This window comes from Meles meles, chromosome 2 (assembly GCF_922984935.1).
Source record: "Meles meles chromosome 2, mMelMel3.1 paternal haplotype, whole genome shotgun sequence".
Taxonomy (NCBI): domain Eukaryota; kingdom Metazoa; phylum Chordata; class Mammalia; order Carnivora; family Mustelidae; genus Meles; species Meles meles.
The window spans coordinates 148,020,277-148,046,414 of record NC_060067.1 but is presented as its reverse complement, the minus strand read 5'-3'; the positions used below and the strand labels follow the sequence as shown (position 1 = coordinate 148,046,414).

Below are 26,138 nucleotides of genomic sequence, written 5' to 3'. Positions count from 1 at the left end.
GCAAGAGGATGGAGGAGTAGGAGACCTAAATTTTGTCTGGTCACAGGAATTCAGCTAGATAGCTATCAAACCATTCTGAACACCAACAAACTCAACAGGAGATAGAAGAAAAGAATAGCAGCAATTCTATGAACAGAAAAGTGACCACTTTCTGGAAGAGTATATTTTTCTGGGGTGGTTGTTACCTTTTTGTCATTTTGTTCTCTCATTCATCTATTCTTCTCTGGACAAAATGACAAAATGGAAAAACTCACCACAAAAAAAGAAGAACAAGAGGCAGTACCGATGACCAGGGATCTAATCAATATGCACATTAGTCAGATGTCAGAACTAGAGTTCAGATAGATGATTATTAAGATACTAGCTGGGCTTGAAAAAAGGATAGAAGATCCTAGAGAATCCCTTTCTGGAGAAATAAAAGAACTAAAATCTAACCAAGTTTAATCAAAAAGGCTATCAATGAGGTGGCTCTGGAGGCTCTTACTGCTAGGATAAATGAGGCAGAAGAGAGAATTAGTGTTATAGACCAAATAATGGAAAATAAAGAAGCTGAGAAAAAGAGAGATAAACAACTACTGGATCACAAGGGGAGAATTTGAGGGATAAGTGATACCATAAGATGAAACAATATTAGAATAATTGGGATCCCAGAAGAAGAAGGGGGGGCAGAAGGTATATTGGAGTAAATTATAGCAGAGAACTTCCCTGATTTGGGGAAGGAAACAGGCACCAAAACCCAGGAGGCACAGAGAACCCCCCTCAAAATCAATAAAAATAGTTTAATACCCTGTCATCTAATAGTAAAACTTACCAGGCTCAGAGACAAAGAGAAAATCCTGAAAGCAGCTCAGGACAAGAGCTTTGTATCCTACAAGGGTAGTATTATTAGACTGGCAGCTGACCTATACACAGAGACCTGGTAAGCCAGAAAGGACTGGCATGATGTACTCAGAGCACTAGATGAGAAAAATATGCAGCCAAGAATACCATATCCAGCTAGGCTGTCATTGAAAATAGAAGAGATAAAAAGCTTCCAGGACAAACAAAGACTAAAAGAATTTGCAAACAACAAACCAGCCCTACAGGAAATATTGAAAGGGGTCCTCTAAGTAAAGAGAGAGCCTAAAAGTAACATAGACCAGAAAGGGACAGAGAGAATACACAGTAAGAATCACCTTATAGGCAATACAATGACACTAAATTCATATCTCTCAATAGTTACCCTAGATGTAGATGTGCTAAATGCTCCCATCAAAAGACACAAGATATCAGACTGGAGGAAAAAAACAACACCTATCGATATGCTGTCTGCAAGAGACTCATTTTAGACCCAAAGACACCTCCAGATTTAAAATGAGGGGATAGAAAACAATTTACCATGCTAATGGGCACCAAAAGAAAGCTGGCATATCAATCCTTATATCAGACAAATTAGATTTTAAGCCAAAGACTATAATAAGAGATGAGAAAGGACACTATGTCATACTTAAAAGGTCTGCCCAACAAGAACATCTAACAATTTTAAATGCATATGCCCCTAACATGGGAGAAGCCAATTATAAAAACCAAATAATAACAAAATCAAAGAAACACATTGAAAATAATACAATAATAGTAGGGGACCTTGACACCCCCTTCACTGAAATGGACAGATCATTTAAGGAAAAGATCAACAATGAAAAAGGCTTTAAAGGACACACTGGACCAGATGGACTTCACAAATGTATTCAGAGCATTCCATCCCAAAGCAACAGAATACACATTCTTCTCTAGTGTACATGGAACACTATGGATCAGATACATGGAGGCCAAAGAGCATCCTACTAAAGAATGAATGGGTCAACCAGGAAATTAAAAAAGAATTTAAAAAATTCATGTAAACAAGTGAAAATGAAAACACAACTGTTTAAAATCTTTGGGATGCAGCAAAGGCAGTTCTGAAAGTATATAGCAATACAAGTCTTTCTCAAGAAGCAAGAAAGGTCTCAAATACACAACCTAACACTATACCTAAAGGGGCTGGAGAAAGAACAGCAAACAAAGCCTAAACCAAGCAGGAGAAGAGAAATAATAAAGATCAGAGCAGAAATCAATGAAATTAGAAACCAAAAAGTAGAAGATCAATGAAAGTAGGAGCTGGTTCTTTGAAAGAATTAATAAGATTGATAAACCCCTGGCCAGACTTATCAAAAAGAAAGGAGAAAAGACCTAGATTAACAAAATCATCAGTGAAAGAGGAGAGATCACAACCAACACCAAAGAAATACAAACAATTGTAAGAACACATTATGAGAAACTATACACCAGCAAATTTGATACTCTGGAAGAAATGGATGCATTCCTAGAGACATATAAACTACCAAAACTGAACCAGAAAGAAATAGAAAACCTAAACAGACCCATTACCCATAAGAAGATTGAAGCAGTCATCACAGATCTCCCAACTAACAAGAGCCCGGGGCTAGATAGCTTTCCAGGGGAATTCTACCAAACATTTAAAGAAAATTTGATACCTATTCTCCTGAAACTGTTCCAAAAAAAAATAGAAATGGAAGGAAAACTTCCAAACTCATTTTATGAGGCCAGCATGACCTTGATTCCAAAACCAGACCAAGACCCCATCAAAAAGGAGAATTACAGGCCCATATCCCTGATGAACATGGATGCAAAAATTCTCACCAAAATATTAACCAATAGGATCCAACAGTACATTAAAAGGATTATTCACCATGACCAAGTGGGATATTCCTGGGCTGCAAGGTTGGTTCAACACCAGAACGGCTAAAATTAACCAGCCGGGATATGACAGGTGTTGGTGAGGATGTGGAGAAAGGAGAATTCTCCAACAATGTTGGTGGGAAAGCAAACTGGTGCAGCCATTCTAGAAAACAGTATGGCGGTTCCTCAAAAAGTTGAATAGAGCTACCCTATGACCCAGCAATTGTATTACTAGGTATTTACCCCAAAGATACAAATGTAGTGATCTGAAGGGACATGTGCACCCCAATGTTTATAGCAGCAATGTCCACAATAGCTAAACTATGGAAAGAGTCTAGTGTCCATCAACAGATGAATGGTTAAAGAAGATGTGGTACACACACACACACACACACACACACACACACACACACACACAGGAATATTATGCAGCCATCAAAATGAAATCTTGTCATTTGCAATGATGTGGATTGAACTAGAGGTTATTATGCTAAGCGAAATAAGTCAATAAGAGAAAGACAATTATCATATGATCTCACTGGTATGAGGAACTTGAGAAACAAGGCAGAGGATTATCAGGGAAGGGAAGGAAAAATGAGGTAAGACAAAACCAGAGAGGGAGACAAACCACAGGAGACTCATAATTGCAGGAAACAAACTGAGGGTTGCTGGAGTGGAAGGAGTGGGGAGGATGGTGTGGCTACATGGCAGACATTGGGAAAGTATGTGCTGTGGTGAGTGCTGTGAATTGTGTAAAATCAATGAATCACAGACCTGTACCCCTGAAACAAATAATACATTATATGTAAATAAGTAAGTAAGTAAGTAAATAAATAAATAAATAAATAAGATAGTCTGTTCTGTCAATATTTTGCTTAAATAAAAAAAACACAAAAGAAAATTCTAATGTATTCACATATAACAGGAAGGCAGGAAAAATTGTGGGATATGTATATTATACACAATATTGGCAGATAACATGCAACTGTATCTTGTAATGAATTTCACAGATATGAAAAGTCATTATTAGTTGAAGAGACACAATTCTTCTTTCAATTCAGGACAGATTAAATGACTATAAGAAATTCCATAGCAGTTTAATCTAAGCAAGATAAAACATGATTAGTGTGCAAAATCATCAAATTCTATTTTAAAATTAAATAATCCCCACAGACATTTGTAGAAGATGGTGACAGAATGAACAGTTTAGAATAAGCAACCAGAAGTCCTTCCATCCAAACAAAATTTTTTTATATTTAGAAAGAATAAAGAAAGTAGTACTAGGCTTTTGTCTGACAGTGAACTGTGGGCCTGATACCATGGTGGGCAGATATACTCAAGATGGGGCATACAGTTGCAAAAACAAACAAAGAAACAAACTTTATATCATCTTTGGCTACGTGGAGAGCGCAAAGCTCAGATTTTAGCTATCTGAAGTACTAGTGAAGAGACTGGTAAATATTTTGTTAATCTAAATTAAAATCTGCTATTTTAACTGAGAGTCTGGATCAAGAACGTGGATCAGGATTTTAATGTAAAACCACCTACCTTAAGGGCTAACATTTAAGACATAAAGCATCTTGTGATATTATTTGCCAAGGATCTGTAAAGGGATATAAGTATCTGGCTGTATAACCAATTTAGTCTCTAACAGCCAGTTCTAATAAAACTGTAGTAGCTATGTGATCGATAATATGAGGCAAACTAAATGATTCAAAGAAAATATATTTGTACTTCCTCATACTACTATCATCTGTACAATTTAAACATTATAATGTATAATTGGCAGTATCTTTATGGTTAAAAAAAGAGATACATTTTGTCTTGGATTTTAAATTACGTTTTGCCACAGTTGTCATGAAGTTGGCCCTTGACAACATTAGGATGTTTGCTCTCAGCACAACTAAGGACACAGGAGGAAAATCCCTTCCTTATGGGATTCCTAGCTCATTCCAATGGAGAAAAAGGTAGTCTCTTAAATAATATAACCAGTTATTTTCTGCTTGAAATGTTATGGAGGACATGTATTGCATGGAGCACTGGGTGTGGTGTATAAACAATGAATTTTGGAACACTGAAAAAAAATTAAATTAAATTAAAAAAAAAAAGACCAAGGAAAACATATCACATAGTTCCACTTATTAACAAATAGTAAAAAGTGCAAACTGATCTATAGTGATAGTAAGCTGAGAAGTAGTTGCAGATGGAGAAGTAGTTGCAAAGAAACAATGTAAGTGTACTCCTTGCTTTGTGCTGGTTTTTCCGGTGCATACATGTGTCAAAACTTATCAAATCGTAGGCTTTAACTAAATGAAGCTTATTGCATGTCAGCCATCCTTCAATAAAGCGACTTAAAATAAAAAGTAAAAAAGAAAGAAAATGTTAATTCTAAGATAGACAAGTGGCAGGAAGTAGAGACAAAGGCACATATTTTCCATCACATGCAATAAGGTATTTTAAAGCTTAAAATCATAAATCTGAAAATTAAAGTTCTCTTAGAAGTCAATTATCTCATTCATATCTCACTTTGACACAAGAATTGATTTTATTCAGATATGTAATATATTAATTCTTCTTTCATTTTCACTGTTATAAGAAAATATGAGCCATGCACGCAGAAACAATTACACTTTAATAGATCTGGGTGGTATAAACCTCAGCACATTTAAAAAAAAAAAGAACTCAATACCTTTTTAGGTCCACAATTCAATCCATAACAAATATGATTGGAAATTTCCTCTTCATTGAGAAAATAAAAAGTGCTGGTGATGTATACAATAGTTGTCCTGCTTTCACTGTAGTTACTTAGAGCTGGCAGCACCAACTCTGAAGAAGCAAAGCAAAGCCGGACAAAGCACCACAGGCGATGTCATGAGAAAAGACTAAACTGGGTGTAAAAAGGCCATCCAGTTATCAAGGAGATAACTAGAATCACAAACATGGCTACAAGTGAGGCACATGTGGGAGCCCAAGCCCAAGGCAAATCTGAGGTCAGAGCATAGGAGAGGCAGAGCAGAAGGATCAGGTTGTGTATGAGAACAGTCCTAAAGGCTTCACTGCAGGAGGCATTCATTTAAAAGAATAAAAATTGGCCATTATGGCAGTGCCTCCGACTAGCCTAATGCCGGAACTGATGAACAAGGAAAGTGACATTTCCCTCACACATACAAGGTTTGGGCTTTGTGGAGCAGAATCAGTCACTGGGAAAGCTGTCAGGAGCAAAGGAGTTTGCTAAAGGAGCTATAAAGTTCTCTGGTTTCTGCATACTTCGACCTCATTTGACTTTGTCAATGGGAAAAGAGTTCAGCTCATGTGGTGGAGTTTGGAGCTCTCCTTGAATTACTGAGGGATCCATTGGAGGTGCAATCCAATGAAGAACGGGGTCTCCCGGTCTGGTAGGTGATTGATTTGTGAATATAGAGTGCACATATAGATATACTGAAGGGAAAGGAAGAGGGAGGAAAACAATGAGGGATGAAGGCAATGAGAAAACAAAGAGGGATGAAGGCAATGAGAAAAGGGCCTCAGGAACTTGTTAGTCAAACTTCCAGATGGAGAGTCTACTTCTAGACCATTAAGTAGTACTTCTTAAGGGCTGTGTTGAGGTATAGTTGTATGTCCAGACCAATTCTAAAATGTGCTACCAATAACTTTTTGCAACAACGAACAACCACATTTTCTGAATGGTGTATTTTTTGTTTTTTATTTTTTAGTATTTTGTTTTTTTATCTGTCAGAGAGAGAGGGAGAGATTGAGAGTACAAGCAGGGGGAGTGGCAGGCAGAGGGAGAGGAAGAAGCAGGTTCTCGGCTGAGCAGGGAGCCCAACCTGGAGCTTGATCCCAGGACCCCAGGATCATGACCTGAGCCAAAGGCAGACACATAACCAACTGAGCCACCCAGGTGCCCCAGAATGGTGTGCTTTTTAAAGATTTATTTATTTATTGTAGAGAGAGAGAGCAAGCGAGCTTGTGTGCAGGTGTGCATGGGGGTGGGGCAGACTCCCTGCTGAGTGCAGAGCCGCCCATTCAGGGCTGATCTCATGACCCTGAGATCAGGACCTGAGCTGAAACCAAGAGTTGAAGTTTAACTAACTGAGCCACCCGGGCGCCCCCTGAATGCTGTACCTTTTTTTTTTTTTTTTTTTAGCACAAAATGTCAGTTGGTCATTATCCATATTTAAGTGTTACTCTGGTTCATTTAAACTCCAATATGCTTTCCAGGTGGGAGAGAAATAGAACTATAGGTAGCCATAGAACTATAGGTAGCCCATGAACCCTCAGAATATTTTTTCTTTGACCATAGGCAAAATTAGTGTTGGTGTTTACTGCTTCTGCTTTGGTGGGGATGTGTGTGTTTAATCTCCCTATTCTCATTGGAGTATTGTCTAAGTCAGTGTTAACAATCATATTTGTTGCCATGAGAAAAATGGTTGAGAAATGCCACTGTTATAATACAGCATCAAGGCCCTGGGGCTGGGGGGCAGCTGGGAGATAAAATACAAGATATAGAAGCCCACAGACATTAGGTGGTGAGCAGGGATCGGGGATTTTTGATATTGGGAAGATCTACTGATGTGGCTTGAGGTCACCAAATATTTCTACAGACTGAGCAATACTGTAGCACAGTCAGAAGATAAGAGTCTATGTTTTCATGGTGAGGATGTACAGGTAACAAGACTACTTAAAGCTGCTCTTCAGCATTGGAAGCCTGTTTTGGGAATGTACATGTAAATTTTGACGATGTTTCTGGTTGTATGAATTATTCCTTGGTATGATAGTTCAAGTGGAACTAGGTGACAGAGATAATTTCAGGGTGGGTTATCTTGATGGCGGCAGATCAGATATTCCTAATTTACAGGTAAGGTGTATGTACAGCATCTGTTAACTCAAATATCTTCATTTGACAGAGTTTCTGAAGTGTGTGTGTGTAGTGTTCAATACTGACAGCCACAACTACTGTGCATGAGCTTTTGATGCCTTTGCTCTAAGAATTGGTTCTTCCACACTGGGTTACTGAGTTGGCCTTGAGGGAGTTGCCAAGAGATTTGACTGATGGAAATCAGGATTCTAGGATTGAGTCAGAGAGCTTGTTTGAGTAGTGGATCCTAATTCCAAAACCCATGATCAGGTACTAAGTCTCTGCTCCTGATTGAGACACTCTGATACTGGGTTAGCCAAGGGGCCCACTACGTCCTCCTGGATTCAGTGTTCAGTAATGATGATCATGAGATCCTGAAGCAGGTTAGGACCCCGTGTAGCAGGCAAAATGTTACTGTAGATTTGTGGTACGGACATTGTATATCAACTAGGTTTAAAAGATTGTGTAGTTTCATTTTCAGATCATATATATGTTGCACATCTACTATATCCAAATAGAGAAACACAATGGAAAGAGTAAAATGCATATAATTTTCTATTTGCAAAAATAGAAATGGAATTTTTGGATGATTAAATTATGTTGGTAAATTGAGAGATTTACATATCTTTAAAAATATTAAAATGAAAGTTTTCAGGGAAGCACAAAAACATTAGATATCACATTCCAAAAGAAAGTTTTAGACTATTGGGTGAATTTTTCAAAGAAATTGCCCAAAACCACTCTGAGAACTCGTAAAATTCCTCATTCACAATAAGGGCATATAAGTGTTCGGAGACTGAAGATTGTGCACAGTGGTAGCAAATAGACCCTGAAATCCCAGGGGTTTAGATGAAGTAATTTTCTTGCTCACATGAAGTCCACTGAGGATCGAGTGATTCTCCAGGGCAGCTCCCCTCCAAATACTCATTCAGGGAATATATAATATTCCATCCTGTGGTTTCACCATCTTAGCAGAAGTCCCCCAAGGTAGCCAAGGCAAAAACAGATAGCTTGGAAGACTCACGTGTGCTCCTCCATGCTTCAGGCTGGAAGTGACTGCTTAGAGGCTATTGGCCAGAGTTAGCATTTTTATAGTGACTGACACACAGGTCTCAATGGTAGCTCTTACTGTTATAGTTATTGGACAAGAGCATTTTGTGTGACTGGATAAGAGTTCAACAGGTGTAATTATCATTAATTAAAGTGTTATCCTACATTTCCATTTTTTTTACTATTACAAATAATACATACAGAAAGACATAATATGTCTTTATGTAAATCTTTGTCTTTGTATCTGATTACCTCCTAGAAGTAGATTAGCAGAATTAAAGGATGTGGACATTAAAAAAACAAAACAAAACAAAAAAAACTCTTGATTCCTATTTCAAAATTCTTTGCTAGAAATGTCAGGCTAATTTATCTTATTACCACCAATGTAAAAAAACACGCTTAACTTACCAAATTTCACAAACAGTAAATGCTACCTTAAACAAATAAATAGGCAACATTGATTCTTGCACATTTGAATTTGGTACATTTTGTACTTGTCTTATCAGTACATTCATCCACATAAGCGCAATGTCAGAGTCCTGACTTGCCTCTTCCATGAAAATTGTAAGCCTCTGAATCAAGAGGCCTTAAGTATCTTTTCCAGTCATGAATTTCCAATGCTCAGCCCAGTGTCTTACACATAGTTGGAACATAATAAACATTTGTTATAATATTACAGGTGAGAAGTCCATCTACAGTGCTTTAACTTGTGCTCCTTTATTAATGATTTTGGTTTTCTTCATGTTTATTTTCCAGTTGAATTTTTTCTTTGAATATTCGTCTTTGTTCTTTTACCATATTTGCATTGATATTATGTGATTTTTCTCACCAATTAGTAAATGTTCTCAAAATAATAATGATATTAATCTGTTATGTTTCTTTCAAATATTTCTCAGATTTATCTTCTAAATATATGAGGTCTATTTTTTAAAAGTATGTGTCAACTCTCTCAATATTTGTTTCTCATAATGGGAATTCTTTTCCACTAACCTCGTGCTTCCATGAGGGGACTCCCTCTCTCTTTCCCTTTTACTTCTTGGCAAGGGAAGGAATTTCACCATAATCTGGTGAAATGGTGAGCTCTCATCCTCTCTGGACTCAATTCTCAAAGAAGTTTGACCACCAAATTCCACCTTGAAGCTCATAGGCCCAGACTCAGAACCTGCAGGAGTCTCAGTTTGACTAGTCTGCCAGTAATTAGGTGGCTAAGATGAATTCTGGAAGAAAATAGAGTCTGACTTGATGAGATATAAGCTCTGTTCCCCAATAAGCCTTAACAATTATGATCTGATCCCCACATTTCTTCTGAATCGGTTCTGAACTTGGAGCAGGGACAGAAGACAATGGTCCCTCAGCCAACCTCATCATTTTCACTTGTGCTTCATTCAGTTGTTTGTATGTTCAAAGGTCTTTCCTATCTAAGAATGAATGAATGAGCACTTGCCCATATTTTCCACTTGGATTTTACAGTTTATTTTAAATCTTTCTCATAAAATTTAATTTTAAAATAAGATGCAGAAGTCATTAGCATGACTGCAGAATGTTCAGTAAATATAGAAAATAATAAAGAGAAAATTGAAAACTATATTTAATTTTTACATTGTGTATCTTCTATTTCCAAAAGTATTGACCTATATTCTTTTGTAGACTTAACTATGTTTAACTGGTTTTGGTGTTCAGTTTTTTTACATTAGGACTTCCTTCTTGAATTTTTATTTTTGATTTATCTCTTGTTGAATAGGAGAATAGAATATACATGGAAAATAACCTCCACAGTGTGCTTTCTGGAGCTTGCCTGCATGAGTGCGTCTGCCATTGCTTCATATAGGAACCAGAACTTTGCTCTGCGTAGCATTGCTCTCAGTTCTCAGCTTCACAGCATTCTGCTCTTTCCCCTCCCCTCGAGCCCCGTGGACTTTCCTTCTTTCTCTTTTGTGGCATTTACTGTTGCAAGGAGAAAAATGAGTCCTAATTTTTGTTACAATGCAGACAATCTGTGCTCTCTCTTTGAACGCAGGTAGGAGTCTGCTTTCATCGAAGTCATGCAAAAAATTACCCAGAATTTGTCTGCTTATGGATTTTTCTTACTGATTTTTGACTGGAACATGAAGGGCTATTTCAATCTACACAATCTGAATGTTTTCTTAGGGTCTGGAAAGTTTTCTTAAAATGTCCTTGGTTATCGTCTTTGTTTCAGTTACTGTGTATTCTTCCTCAGGAACTTCTATATTTACTACTTGTTGCTTCCATCTCTGTCTTTCCGCTGCACTTTGCAAGAGTGTTTTAAGTTTGTCCACAACATCACTGACTCAACTTTCTGTTGGGTCAGTTCTGCTCTTTACTTTTTACACTCTGTATTTTAATTCTACCAACACATCTCAGTGAAAGCATGACTTCATCTGGGGCTCGTTCTCAATTCATTTGGTTCTATCCTTAGATTTTTCTGTCTTCCACCTGTATCTTTCCGAAGGTACCAAGAATTTTCCTAAAATGATCACCTCTACTAGTTTGTTCTTTACCTAAGTCTTCAAGATTTTATTTCATTTTATTTTATTTTATTTATTTGACAGAGAGAAGGAGATCACAAGTAGGCAGAGAGGCAGGCAGAGAGAGAGGAAGCAGGCTCCCTGCTGACCAGAGAGCCAGACCGGGCCTTGATCCCAGGACCCTGAGATCATGACCTGAGCCGAAGGCAGAGGATTAACCCACTGAGCCACTCAGGTACCCCTTTACCTGAGTCTTCAGATAGATGCCGTGTTTTCCTTGAATTTCTTACATTTCCCATTAAGGAGCAGTCTATTTAGTCTCGGTTTATATTTTATTTTATTTTTTAAGATTTTACTTATTATTCATGAGAGGTGGAGAGAGGGAGAGGTAGAGGGAAAGGCAGGCTGTGAGGAACAGGGAGCCCGATGTGGGACTTGATCCTAGGATGCCAGGATCATGACATGAGCAGACAGCAGATGCTTAACAGCCTGAGCCACCCAGGGACCCTAGTCTTGATTCTTAAAGGTAGCAGAATGGACAGTCTGCCTAACCTCTGTGCACCGGCCACTCAGTGCTGGCAGAATCCCCCTACTTCCACCTATAGCTGGGGACAGTCGGTAGGAACAGTACTGCATTCAATCTCAGTGTCTAGCCAGCATTCTCCTAGGACTGAGATTTGATTTATTCTTACTTTAACTCTCTGGCTCTCCCCTGTTTTGGTTAGTTCTTGAAAACATCTGGTCTTCGGCGATGGAGTTTCTTTTGAAGTTTATCATCTTGTTCATGGTCCCCTCTTTGTCCTAGTTATTAGAGGACAGGTCTTCTATGCCTAACACTTCTGTGCTCAGTCTCTTTCTTTCATTGGTCTTTCTGTTAATTTATGCTCTATTATGCAGAACTTAAAGATTTAAAGAGTAAGGGTTTATTTGTCCAGGACTGATCTTTGCAGGCTAGTCTCCTAGAAAAGAAGACAGACTTCAGCAAAGTTCTAAGGAAACCATTCAGCTTCAGTGCTTTTAAGGCAATCAGTTCTGATCTACTGCAGCCCCTCTCTCCTGACAGGGGAGAGACTGGTGATCCCCAACTATGAATGCCTGTGTGGAAAATCTTGCTATTTTTATACCATATCCTACGACTGCAACCATAAGGCAGAGACCTCAGCCTCCACCCCTTTCTCTTCTCCCTCTCTGCTGATCTTGCAGGGAAAGGGTTGTGCTACATCAAATCATGAATGCTGAGCTGGCAGGGTAAGGCTTGTATGAAGGCTCTGCCACGTCATGTTGCTATTGTGTCTGTCCCTGGTCACACCAGGGGTGTGATCGTACTTCCCTAAACATACAGCATCCAATGAAAGGGCACTGGGCAGCCAGCACACCTGCTACTGCTCCTGTCTCTGTGAGTTCTCTCAGAGCAGTGCTGCTCCAGCAGGCCTGCTGTGAGTGCTGCTGACCAATTACCTTGTTAGCATGGCAGTTGTCCCAGCAAACTGGGCATCTGTCCAGGTCCATACTATGGCCTTCTGGAAGCAAGTCAGAGGACTGGAAATAAATCAAAGACCAAGACCAGAACGGGAAGAGTCTGCCGGTGGTGTTGTGGCCAGCCTTCAGGAAAGCCAATGAGTGACTATTGGGAGGAACTAGCTTTGAAAAATCCCAAGTAGTGAGACACCTATGGGTTAAGACTCTCAGTAATAGGATTCCTTGGGAGGGGGGTGTGATATTGAAGAGAGTTGCCTTGGATGGAATGGATACTTCACAGAAAGGAAAGCTGAACAATTGCCCCCATTAAAATTCATGCAAAAAAAAAAAAAAAAATGAAAAGGGATGCCTTCTCTATGATCACTAAAAATGGGTGAAAATATATTAGGGAAAAGTGCTAACTGAACATCAGCAAGACAAGGACAAGTGAGCTCCTGAATTCTAACTCCTTTTCATGAGATCAAGATGGTAAGGGGAATGGTCCCCTACAGTGGTTGGTATCTGTTCCGGGATCTACCTTCTATTACTGGATTTATCAGGGGAGAGTATCCTCACAACACTACCCTGCTCCTGGTGCCTTCTGGCAAACTGCACTGAGATACACCACCCAGAATCTGTCCACAGAGCTGACTGTCAACAGTAATTCTGGAACCTGAACTGGGCAAGCCAAGCAGGACAGCTCCTTTCTTCGGAAGTTCCCGTCATTGGGAGAACTTGGGATCAATGCTATAGAATCTGGTTAGCCATTACTCAATCCTTGCACTAACATCACGGGTGATGGCCTCCTGAACTGAAGATGTACATGGCCTAAGCTCTTCCTACATTGGTCTTCCTCTGCCTGTTTTCTGTGATCATGATCAGCACTCTGAAGTTGTTCACCCCATATCTACTTCTAATCAACCTCTTGGCCTCCCATAGCAAAATTTAGATTCAAAGCTCTTCGGGTTGAAAGGGAAAGGGTTGCTGCCAATGAAAGATGATATTTATAAGCCATTCACTGAATTAGAAGAGGAGGAACAGGACAAAGAGGCAGACAGAAATTAAGGGTTAACTTGCTCAAGACTGATCCCTCCAGGCTAGCCTTTCAGAAAAGAGACTGGCCTTCTGCAAGGCTCCACGGAAACCAGCTAGCCTCAGTGCTAAATCCATTAATCCTGTCAAAAGCAAAGCTTGGACACAGATCCTAAGTCCCTGGAATTGGGAAAAGGAAAAAAAGTGTTGGTACTTGCTCAACAATGAATGATGATGTAGTCAACCCTGTCCAAGTTTGCTATCCCTACCCCAATCCTGATAGAATCACAACTGCAAGGCTTGGATCCCAGTATCCTGACCATGTCAGGGAAGGGGCTAGTACTGGATCCAACCATTAATGATGATCTGGCAGGAGTACTGAAGTTATGGCTCTGCCATGTTACCATGTCATTGTTGTCAAGGCCCCAGATCATCCCAGGGGAGAAGCCAGTGTTTCCCTAATCATGTCTCTTTTGAAAGCCTCTCTCCCAGCATCTGACATCTGGCCCTGCTAGAACTCTGGGCGCTGCACTAGAATGAATGGGCACATCTCCTACTAACCTAGTGTCTGAGAGTTTTCTCCAACGCTCCACGGATGAGGTGTGAATGCTGTTTGTCCATTTGTCCTTATCAATAGGTCACAATTCTGAAAGAAGGTACAACCACTGATTTGCTACAAGCACTTTTCAGTACATGACAACTCATGTCTGATACCCCAGCTCTAGTCTGAAGATATGTGACATGAAGAATGAGACTGCCAGCCCTTTAGTCAATGGAAATCAGGCCACATTTTGTCCTAGGGCCTCATCTTTAACAGCAATGGGAACTAGAACTTGTGTTCAACTCTGGCGAGGGGGCTCTGGGTGAGGCTCCAGTCACATATGTGCCAGTGGGCTGCACACTGGCCATGACTGCACCCAGGTGCCCAGTCCCTGTGACTATGGCTTCTGCCCATGTTCATTTGCTCTATAGTTCCCTGAGGGTTCTGGAGCCATGCCCTGGACTACAGCCTGCTTGGTTGGGTCCTGACAACCTGCCCTTTGCCATCTGCCGGCTGGTATCCTGCTTTAACCTGAATGGGCACCCCTGCCCCTGAGCACAGCTGCTGCCTAGCTGTTGCTGTGGGGCCTCCATTTGCTTGTCTGGACCAATCAGCTCAGATTTGCGGAAGCTACACCTCCATCACCTCAGGGGGAGCTCTACAGCCAGGTGAGTCCCCACTGCTCTCTAGCCACATATTCTAAGTAGTCCTAGTTTACCCTCCCCATGAAAATTCTACCCAGATTACAAAAACTGCACAGATGCTTTTCACCATTTGCAAAGCACATCAACACTCAAAGTCAATGTTTAGAAATTTCAGCAACACCAACTCAGTCATTTTATCCATCAGGCAATCAAGTCATGGCTCTTAGGGTCTATGAACTGATTAAGGGCATAGAAAAATATTCTGGCACTGACAAAGAGTGGCTGCAAAACAAAAAATACAATGTAACTTAAAAATAATTTCATAGCCAAAATATTCTATTTGCTGTGAAGTATGGGTGCATTTTATCATGCTGTAGGGTGGGGAATGAAAATGGGAGCAAGCCAAGGGCCTGTGAATGTAATCTCACAGCCTCACCACCCTCACATTTCCCAAACTCAGCCGTCCTCAGTCACTGAATTGATACGGGCAACCATGGTACCTGGTTGTTGAGCAAATGCCTAGATAGGTGAATAAAGAAAGGAAGCAATGAATAAATCCTTCAACAGAAATGCATTCAGAGGTTTAAAAAAATCAAGAGGGAAGCTAGAAATTGTTGAATGGTACTGAGTTTCAGTTTTGCAATATGAAAACATTCTGAAGACAGATTGTGCAACAATGTGAATATACTTTACTACTGGACTGTACTCTTCTATGTTCAGATGGCAAATTTTGTTAGGCATTTTTTCTGCAATAATTTTTTTTTGACTCAAACTAAATCTTAAAAAATCACAATTAAACTTTATACAAAAATTTAAAAAATAAAAATTTAAAAAATCACAATTAAACTTTATACAAAAATTCAGAATACACCTATAATAGCTATTTGAATCCCACTGGCCTACTCTTACATTTTCATCAATGTAGCCCTGACTTCTGCAGCCTTATTTTCATATATTATTTCTTATTTCTTTTGTGACTTCTTTTTGTGGACCAGGAATGGGCAGTTCAATTATCTGATTTGTTACTGCAGGTGACGGGAAATTATTGTTCTAATTACAGAAATGAAATGAAACAAAAAACAATTTTTATTCTATTCAATGGGGGGAATTTCCTAGAGTAGAATAAAAAATGTACTAAATTATATTCTAATATATAATTTTCATAATTAGCACATCATGAAAGTGAAGCAATCTTTTGTTTGCACAGAGCAGTGACTATAGGCTCTGAAGTTAGCTGACGAGTGAATACTAGCTTCACTACTAAGCAGCTTATCTCTTTGTGCCAGTTTTCTCATCTGCAAGGTGAAGATAATAATTTTTAAAAGCTTAAAAAATTATCTACCTCACCTATGAAATGAGAATATTTTTTAAAACCTTAAGTAAGAATTTTACCTTACTTAAGAATTTATCCCATTTTTTAAAAGACCTACTTATTTGGGAGTAAGAGAGAAAGAGAGTGTGAGCGTGAGTAGAAGGGGCAGAGGGAGAGAGAACTCAAGCCGACTCCACGCTGAGCAGAGAGCTGGACATGAGGCTCAATCTCACAACCCTGAAATTGCCACCTGAGCTGAAACCAAGAGTTGGATGCTTAACCAACTGTGCCACTCAGATACCCAAGAATTTATCCCACTTTTACAAACTGAAAGACAAACTCTACTTTTAACAATAGGCTACATGGTTTAGCAAATAACTTGTCAAATAATGGTAATATTATCCTTTCCTTACCATGAATATATAGAAGTTTCGGCCCAAACTCTGAATGCGGCTGTGTCCCTATTTTACTTTTCCACTCTGAGTTCTTACCACTGCTCAGAAACACATTTTCTGCTTTAAATAGGTTGCTCCTCCTACCAGTTCCTCTAACTATGCTTTAGTGTTTATGAGTTAGTAGTTCCCTCTTACAGATTATATTCTTGTTTATTTACCAGCCTCAATTCTACCCATCTTCCAAGTCCCTCATCAGTCTCTACTGATTCCATTATACCTTCCTTGAATCTAGTCTGTATGTTTTCTCACTTCTCTGAATTTCAGGCCATTCCTGAAAATGGCCCTCAAGATGGCCCCAGAACCAACCATTTACCACTTCCTAGCACCTATCCTGTTGTAGATTACAATGTGTAATTTCCTGAAGCACAAAACCCTTTTTTTCTTAAACCTTTCCCAAAGTCCTAGAAAGTCCTAGCCACAAATTAATAAATATTTTCTAATTTAACTGCTTGGTCAAAGTAAAAATTTTCTGGAAAATGAGACAGATTTTTGTGAAAAGAAATAGCATTATTCACGCTATCTTTTCATATATTTTCTTTGCATATTATCTACCCACCATTCCTTCCATAAATAATTTTAACTCTTTAAGTTTTTATTTGCATTCTTTAGTAAACTACTATACAAAATACGTTTTTGACGTCCTTGTTGTTGTTTTAGACTTTGGCTTGTCTAAGATAACATATTATGTATGAAGTTACTTCTAAAGGACGTTCCTTCAGAAATTGTTATAAAATCACGATGGGGTGATATCTAAATTATAGAGATATTTTTGTTTCCTTATGTAAGCGACATAGGGGCACCAGGAAAATCATGGAGCATGCTTTCCTTTTTTCTCATTTTCATATATGAGAATCGTGTTAAAATGAACAGAGGCCTGTAAGAAATAAAAAAAAAAAATTGAAATTGTACAGCATGAGGCACTGACCCATATGCGTGGATACGTACAGGTGGATGCTTTTTCTTTGTGATAATGCTGCTGCAACTCCAGCCTGAGCACTCGGGTGGACATAGGACTGCAAGGAAACTTAAAGGTGAGTCCGTAAGTAACACACCTTTGCTTTTTAATCTCAATAACTTACATTCTTATACTAATGCCTCAGGTCTTTTTCTCAATCCCCACATGCTTTCTGGTTGCACGGACTCTGAATCCTCCAGAGCAAGCAGGACAGCCTGATAAATGACCACTCACCGTCTTCCTCGAAGAGAAGTCCCATGTGCGCATGAGCCTCGGCTTCTTTCTTCCCACCGTCAATTTTGATCAGTTGAGCAATCTTAAAACATCGTTCGTAGAAGTGGTTCCTTACCCATTTGTCTTCAGAATTATTGAAGTAACAGGCCAGTGCATACAAGTTATTATAGACACCTTCAAAGTATTCTTCAAAGAAAAACAAACTGCATTAGAAAAATGTCTCACAGCTGTCCCTTCAAATGGCAAACCCATTGACATTTTTAATTTTTCCTTAAAAACATGTTTAGCTATTTTTAAAAATGGAAATGCAAACTTCAGTTACTGTATTTTAACCATAAAAATACTTAACGTTAAAGGATGTGCACACAAAAAAAGCAACAAAAATCTTTTTGAAAACTTAGAACATGTTAGAAATTGACATACTCTTTGGTTTGAACACTGGACTTTACGTAAGACCCCAGTCAGGATAGTATGTTCTCAGTTCTTGTGGAATGGAAGAAATGAGTATGTGTTATCAAGTACTTTTCCCATCAAAAATTTGAAGAGTATTCAGAGATTCAAGAGAAAGCAATGTTCCTAACCATGGCAAAAAAAAAAAAAAAAAAAAAAAAAGGAGTTAATGAAGAAAGCAGATAGGATATGAAAATAGAAAAGTACTTTTACCCGAAAGGAAAAACAACGATGAGCTTGTCCATACAACCAGTAATGACTAGGATGACCATATAAGATCCATACTTACTGCAGTGCTTCCAGCAATACAAGTTACTAACAATGCTAACAAAGAGTGGACTTTTAGGCTTCTGTTTTCTGAATATCTTTTTCTGCTGAAAATGCATTAATACTAGTCATCTTTCTCACTCAGTTACTAGTTTATTAGTTGTTTGTTTTTAAACTCTCCCTTTTTTCCTAAAGTGGCACCTGACCTATTTGTACACAAAAGTGTATTAATAAATTGTGAATCCGTCTTATAAACCCCATTGCAATCAATCATAAGCTTGGACAAAAATGTGTGTGTTAATAAATTGTGCTTCAGTCCTGTAAACTCCACTCTATTGGTGATTATGAACAAATACATAATCTTCATGTCTTTTTGCATCTGTGCTTAAAGCACAGTTGTAGATATGTGGTAACCTCTGATTATCCTTCCATGGAGTTTTTATAACAATCATTATCTATTAGAATTTTATAACAATCACTATCTATTAGAATTCTAATTATCCACTACAGTCAGAAAAGTCAACCCAAATATTCCTGAAAGGATTGCAATTATGAAAAATATTTATACATTGCCCACTAGTATTCCTGTAAGATTAAAATCAAAGGGCCCAGAAAAAAGTGAAGCAAGGCTGATTACAACAAAAGGTAATTTTCAAGAACTATACATAAGTCACTCTAATGTTTCAAAAGAAATTTCTAAAATTTGTCATTCCTTTACATAATTTCATAGGAAATTAAGATTTATCTCAAAGTAAGTGATATACCTAAACATTAAAGTAAAAGAGAAGAAACAGATCTATCTCCCTATTTTTAAATACTTTTTGAAAGAGGTGGGAATTCTGGAGAACCATTCTTCTTCTTAAGGTTACTCAAAATAGGAAAGAGCTTAGGTGAAGAGCAGTAAGTAACCAGAGTTATTTACTTAAAACAAATAACTCTCAGAACTGACTTCTCTTACATTTCATCTTTCCATTGTGAACCTTATACCTAAGGTGAATGGAGCACTAAAATCTGTTTTGTAGTATTTTATATTCTTTGTCATCTTTAGTGATTTGAGAGTTATTTTTTAAAGTCTATGAAGCATTCCATATCTTCCATTTTTAAAAAAGTTATATAAAGAGATTCTTTTAAAAAAGTGCTCCCAAAATAATTTTTCTGATTTTCAGTAACTACACCTTAACAGAAAAAACATTTCCAATAGTTCTTAAAGCTTTTTTTAGAACATGATATATAAGCCATCAAGATTCCATATTTAAAGCACTTGTCAGCTAAGCTATTTTTCTAGAGAAAAAAATTAAGTATTTTTCAGAGTATTAAGTATAAAGGACTATTTTGAATCTTTGGACAATCCAAATATATGGGCTATACCATTTACATTCTAAGCAGCCTTATCTCCTTGCTTGTGGACCACTTACTTGAATTGTCAGCAGATATTTACAGGATGAAAATAATTTTTATTGTTGGTTTATTATTTAGATCAGTATTCATTTTGCTATCTGAAAAGGAGATTCTATGATGAAATAAATTTGGAAAATGCAGTTGCTAATTTCTTTCTTTCAGTGACCACACAATATGTATGAGCATGTTAAAAGCTCTGGTAAGTCCTGCAATAAACCAACCTGTTTAATGTCCATGTTAATTCATCTAGTGTTTCTCAAACTTATTTTACCAGATAATTATTTTTGTTTTGCCTTATATAAAATGTGTAAAGATCCTATGGGACTCTACTTGTATAGAACATACTTGAGGTATCTTAAATAAATGTTATTAGAAAAAAAATTGCTGCTTAACCCTTAACAATAATTTAAAGTCAAGTGTAAATAATGTTTGAATTATCTATTGATTCAGTTGCCCATTACCATTATTGCCATCTCTTCTCTAGCCCCATGGGGCACAAGGCCCTAATCATAATATTACAGATGGTACAGCGATGATTTACAACAATGGGTAATATAAAAAAAATGTTATTAGGGACAAAAAAAATCACACCTTAACAAAAGGAAAATAATCAAAAAAGAAATGACTCTCTTACTTAAAATATTTCTTGGCTATAAAACAGCAAGTGATGTTTTGAAGAGTAATTTAAATAACTCTAGGTTTCTGCTCTGTTAAGTCTCAAGAGGCAGAACTGACCCAAGATGACTACTGTTAGTGCTATAGCTTTGATTAAATGAACTTCATTGTGACCTTAGAGTGATAGTCTTTCCAATGAGAAGCAATGAGACTGCTCAAAGATACACTACTTTAGGAACATTTTTCTCAGATTCTGTATGTCTCATGACCATATAGAATGGAATCCTGAGACACCATTAACAAATGTTTATATTCTAGATTAAGTGTGTGTGTGTGTGTACACATGTGTGTACATGCATGTGCAGGCATGTTTTAAGATTTAGGATTAATTCAAGTCAGTAAGAGTGAATGTGTCTATCCCATTTTCTGGGATGTTTTTAACACGTATCACAATTTTTCCTCAATAAGGCTCATGTGTTAAATGTGAAAACAATTATACAAATTTTTTAAAAGGCATATAAATATTCACATGTACTTCAACTGAAATATTTCCAAAGTTTTTTGCAATAATTTCATTTTATACATTTCAACCAGGCAAAAGTGAGTGCATTTTGCAGGAGATAACCTTACAGAAGAGTTATCCTGAGCAAGAGGTAATTTTATTTCATTTAGCAAATGCAACTTAGTTATGATGACTATATGATAAAGACACCCAGTAAAGAAAATCTCTCTTTACTTACACCATGTATATAAAACACTGACTACTATAAAGTTTGGACTTTGTTAACTTTTGGAATCTGAGAAAGAGTTTTATTTAAATGTTTAGTTACTTTTTTAAAATAAAAAATTAAAATGTTTTCTACCTTAAAGTAGACTACTTAGCATTTTAGTTTCTTTATAATTACAAAATGCTTTATGACAAGTTTCTCATATTTATGACACTTTGTAACAAGTGACAGATTTGGTTCATATTTATGCTACTTCCGTGAAAGCCTCTATTTAAAACACTTAGTGAATACGATAAGCTCAACTTGAAAAAATGAGTAATGGGAAACTTTTATCTTGCTCAATTCTATTTTCAGTGCAAATATCACTTCAGAATTTGGAGCCGAAACTAGAATGTAGGTTTTTTACAATAGCATTTTTTATTTATAACAGTTAATTTCTTGAGAAATTAGATGTCACATTTCAACATTCTCCAAAGGATTCTATTTTCAAAGTCAGCTAAATACTTTTCATAATACAAATATTCACTTCCTTTCTACACACACACATACACCCACACACTCATTAACTTGTGTTGTTAGGATTTCTGTATATATCCTATTTGTAAACCAGGTGACAACCTGATGGGAAACATGTATTAACTCCACCATAGAGGATGAGAGGATTTTGCTGCCTCTCAAATACTGTTCCATGTCCCCATTAACTTTCTCCACTGTAGCACTGGTTTACAAAAAGTTGTGTAATCCTGTTTTCCCATAGGAAGCCCTGAAATGAAATATAGATATTGTTGGGGCTGAGCTTCTCTTTTTGAGTCCTATGGTGTTTTCACACAAAAAGCTGAGCAAATAATAATTTAAACCACCAAATTTATATGCCAACTTCTAGGATTTCCTTTCTTTGATTATATAAAATGACCAATTTCTAATATGTAACTAGGAAAGCCTCATGACAACAATATCAGTATATAATTATAGTAGAGATTAAAATGTTTTCAGTACTTGAAACATTGACTTTCTGGAAAATTTTTGGATTCAAAAAAAGGGAATTTATTAGAAGTGATGGAAAATATAAAATTAACAATTTTACTCATAATTGGGAATTGCAGGCTTTTCATGCCTTCTCACTATTCACTAATAAAAATTCTCTGATTGAAATCTATAGGACTTATAGATAAAACCTTCAGATTCCATTATATAAATACTAGAAAATCAGTACAATTTTCAAGTTATAGTTCTCTTTGAAAGTATCTCATCAGCAAAAGTCAGTGTTCAGATTATATATATTTCTAAAACTATGAAAAGATTTGTGTTCGATACAAAAGACTTTAACACATTGAAAAATTCTGGAGATGTGATTAGGTGCTATGCATTGTCTTCCTGGCTTGGAATGACATCAACAGGATGATTCCACGTTCCCTCTCTCATGTTCCATAAAGATGCTTAGTAGAATGAATGAATGGTGCTCAGCACCATTCTTAGTAGTCTAGAATGAATGGTGCTCAGGTGCCTTAATGTTTCCAATTCATGCAGGAAACACTCTGGAAACTTCCCTCACTGGAACAGACTCACTGTTCCGGTTCCTGCAGCACTGTTGCCCACCGCCCCCCCACTCACCTTTCCTTTCAGCTACCTCAGCCCTGGTCAGGTAGTGGTAGAAGTGATCCAGCTTATCAGGCTGCTCTTCCAGGGGTCTCTGCAACCACAAAAGGGACCTAACTTTCGCGGTCTCCCGCAGCTCATCCCACTTCTCCATCAGGGCGAAGAGCTCAGTGAAGGACTTATGATAACCATCTCGCAGCATGTCCACACAAATGCTCTTCTTGTATGAGTTCCGGTAACTGAGAGTAAGAAACCCAAAGCTCAGAACATTGTTTTAATCCTTTAAATCCGTGTAGTTTTTTCCTTTTCTAAAAATTAAAGGTTGAATCGCACTTTTTTTCCTGAGTGAAAGCTGAAAACTCTCTTTGCCTCAAACACTTGTAACTGAACAACTTCAGTTTAATGGAAGATGCCAGAAGCTACCTAAATATAGCTATTTTAGTAAAATTACATTATAAATATGTTAGTTCCAGAGCTAAACTCCCTTTAATAGGGACAGATAAATGAGTTGACAGCTGTCAGTCCATTATAGAACAAAATATTAGTGACTGAGTTACTACTACAAACAACAGAAATACACTGTTCCCAGCTCTGGAGGCTGGAATTTTAAGATCAAGGTGCCAGCTTGCAACTTAGTTACGATGAAGGCCCTCTTCCTTGTTCTTGGCTGGCATCTTCTCACAGTATCCTCACATAGTGGAAGGGGCTGGGGGTCTCTTTCGAGACTGTTTTTTTATAAGGCACTAATCCCAGAGCCCTCATGACCTAAGCACCTCCTAAAGACCTCAATTACTAGTACTACCACCTTTGGGAGTTAGGATTTCAACATATGAATTTAGGGGAACACATCTAGACCATAGCAATTACAATATCCAAAAGTACTTGATATAGTAGCCTCCCAGTAAAACAAAACAAAAAAACCAATATGCTAAGCAAAAATTAAACATGCCATTCAATATAAAAAATGCACTCTATATTAAGTGGCTTCACTGTATGTTATGGAAGTTCATTCATTAATTCATTCATACTGGATGTTTGGTTAGAAAATGTTTATTACAATCTATTACTAAGAATATTGGAAATATTTTCAGTTAGGATTAAGTTAATGATTTGTTAATAATTCACTTCTAATTTAGCGACAGATCATATGCAAAGAGACAACGTGACAAAAGAATATTTCATTTAATTATTCAATGAATAACTATGAAATTTTCCAAGTGGAAGGCACTGTACTAGGCTGAATGGGTTCATTCCCGTTGTGAAGTTTGTATTCTAGTGGAAAAACACAACCAACAAGTAAATAAGCAAATAATAAATAATTTTAGATGATAGAAAGTACTATACAGGAAATAAAGAGGGTGATGGGATAACAGCTATGTGGTGGCTATTATTCTACTTAATGAGCAATCAGAGGCCAAACCATAGAACTACTAATTATATGACACTTTTTTTAAATCAGGAGACAATTAAGTATTTAAAACTGACATAATGTGATACTACGAGCAATAAAAATTTCAGTGTGGAGTGGAAACAGCCTAGAATTAGTCAGGATACTCAAGGTTGAGCCCAGTTCTACCTAAGCTCCTTGGGCCTCATTTCATCTCATTTGTAAAATGTGCATATCAATCTATGCTCTACCTATATCACAGGATTCTTCTAAGAACAAAATTAAATTATGTATATGAAAATGCTCTGAGAAATGTAAAGTCCTCCACTACTGGTTCCCAGCTCCTGGCTCTGCAATAGACTCATCTATAGAATTAAAAAAACAAACAAATAAACAAAACAAAAATGCCCAGATTCTACCCACCAAGAATGTCTTACTCAGGGGATCAGCTTAGGTATGAAATGGAGCACATAAAGGAGGTCAAGAGAGGAGTGATGAGAGAGAAGTTTTAAAAGAAAAGATAGGACCGCAAAGCCATGGTAAGAAGTCTGGACTCCAAGCTAGGAGTAAGGTAGAGGTAGAACCATTGAAGGATCCAAGTTAGGGAAATGACTACATGAGATTGCAGCTTGGAAAAATCATCTGGAAGGAGTGTCGGAGCTGAATTGTTACCCTCCCCCATCCAGCAGCCAGATGCATGGCACCTTTGGTAACAGGGTTCATCCATAAAGACAGTAAGTAAACCACATTCCTAGGGAAAAGCCACCATCTTGTATGAGACCAAAAACATATGATATGGGGAAAAGAAGTAACAGCATTTTGCTTGTTTCTACCCTCCAGTCAAGATAAAGGAGGAGAGTATGAAGGAGGAGCAGTGAGAGATGCTGCAAAGGCCATGTCCTCTTGTTCCCCTGCTTTCTACCTGCGTCTACACAAGTCACAGCAGAAGTCACCGTATAGGGTTTCTCGGTAAAAGAGGACCAGAACTAGCCACTGTAATTATCCACAGCTGCTGAAGGTATGGGGGAAAATGCCGTAACAGTCTATAGGCTCCACGTATGACACAAAAGTTAATGGAAAGAGAGGGCTGGTCTATCTGTCATAATGTCACTGGCCACAACAAGGGAGTGTGTGCTAACACGCTCTTGTATGGGTTGTCCACTGGGAATTGAAGGACACAGCTGTTAACTCTGAGAATAAGAAGCATCAGGGAACTATCAAAGGAGTCAGGTCAATATATTTCCAGATCTGACAGAGAAGAATGGATTGAGAGCATCAGAGGTGGACACCTGTACAGAAACCCATAGGTTTAGAATGCATTCAACAACAAGTAAGAGAACTTGTTTCATAGCGCCTTTAAAACTAGAGGTTTCCACTTATCACAGCACAAGATGCGTAAAAGTATGCATCTACTGGCCTTGGTTCAGTGGTCTGGCAAGTTCAGTGCGTCTGAGATTACATTAATCTTTCCCTCATGCTCGTCCCCTGCTGGTCACTGGAGGGCTGCTATAGCTTCAGATACTGTGCCCATCTTCAAGGCAAAAAGAAAGGGGAGGTTGGTGGCACCAGATGTGTCTTTCCTTTCTAATGGGAAAAACAAAAGCATTCCTATAACTGTCAGTAGATCTCACTTTGCTGTCATTGGCCAGAACTTTGTCACATGGCCACCCCTTGCTGCCAGGAGACTGGGAAAAGCAAATATCCTGCCTGTCCTTGGACACATTTCTCTCCCAAGCAAAACTGGAGTTATGTTAGCCAAGAAGAATGGAGAAATGAGATACCAGATAGGTACATTCAGTTCTATAGCAAGGTCCTAAATTAAGATCTGAAAGTAAATACTGACAAACCCCCAGCCCTGGAGCTGCCAGACAAAACTGGGCAGGATGCCCAGTTAAATCTGAATATCAGATAAACAATGAATAATTTTTTTAGTATTAGGATGCTCCAAATATTG

The 26,138-nt window shown here is 37.8% G+C and overlaps 1 protein-coding gene across 1 annotated transcript in view; it reads right to left on the bottom strand.

Moving 5' to 3' along the window:
• Positions 1-26,138, bottom strand: part of TTC29 (tetratricopeptide repeat domain 29) — a 257,036-nt gene that overhangs the window by 186,389 nt on the left and 44,509 nt on the right. Inside the window, exons 5-6 of the mRNA XM_045987535.1 lie at positions 22,813-23,036; positions 17,744-17,929 (exon numbers count right to left, since the gene is read on the bottom strand). Coding sequence (XP_045843491.1) covers positions 17,744-17,929; positions 22,813-23,036 — 410 coding nt within the window. The remainder of the gene's footprint in view (positions 1-17,743; positions 17,930-22,812; positions 23,037-26,138) is intronic.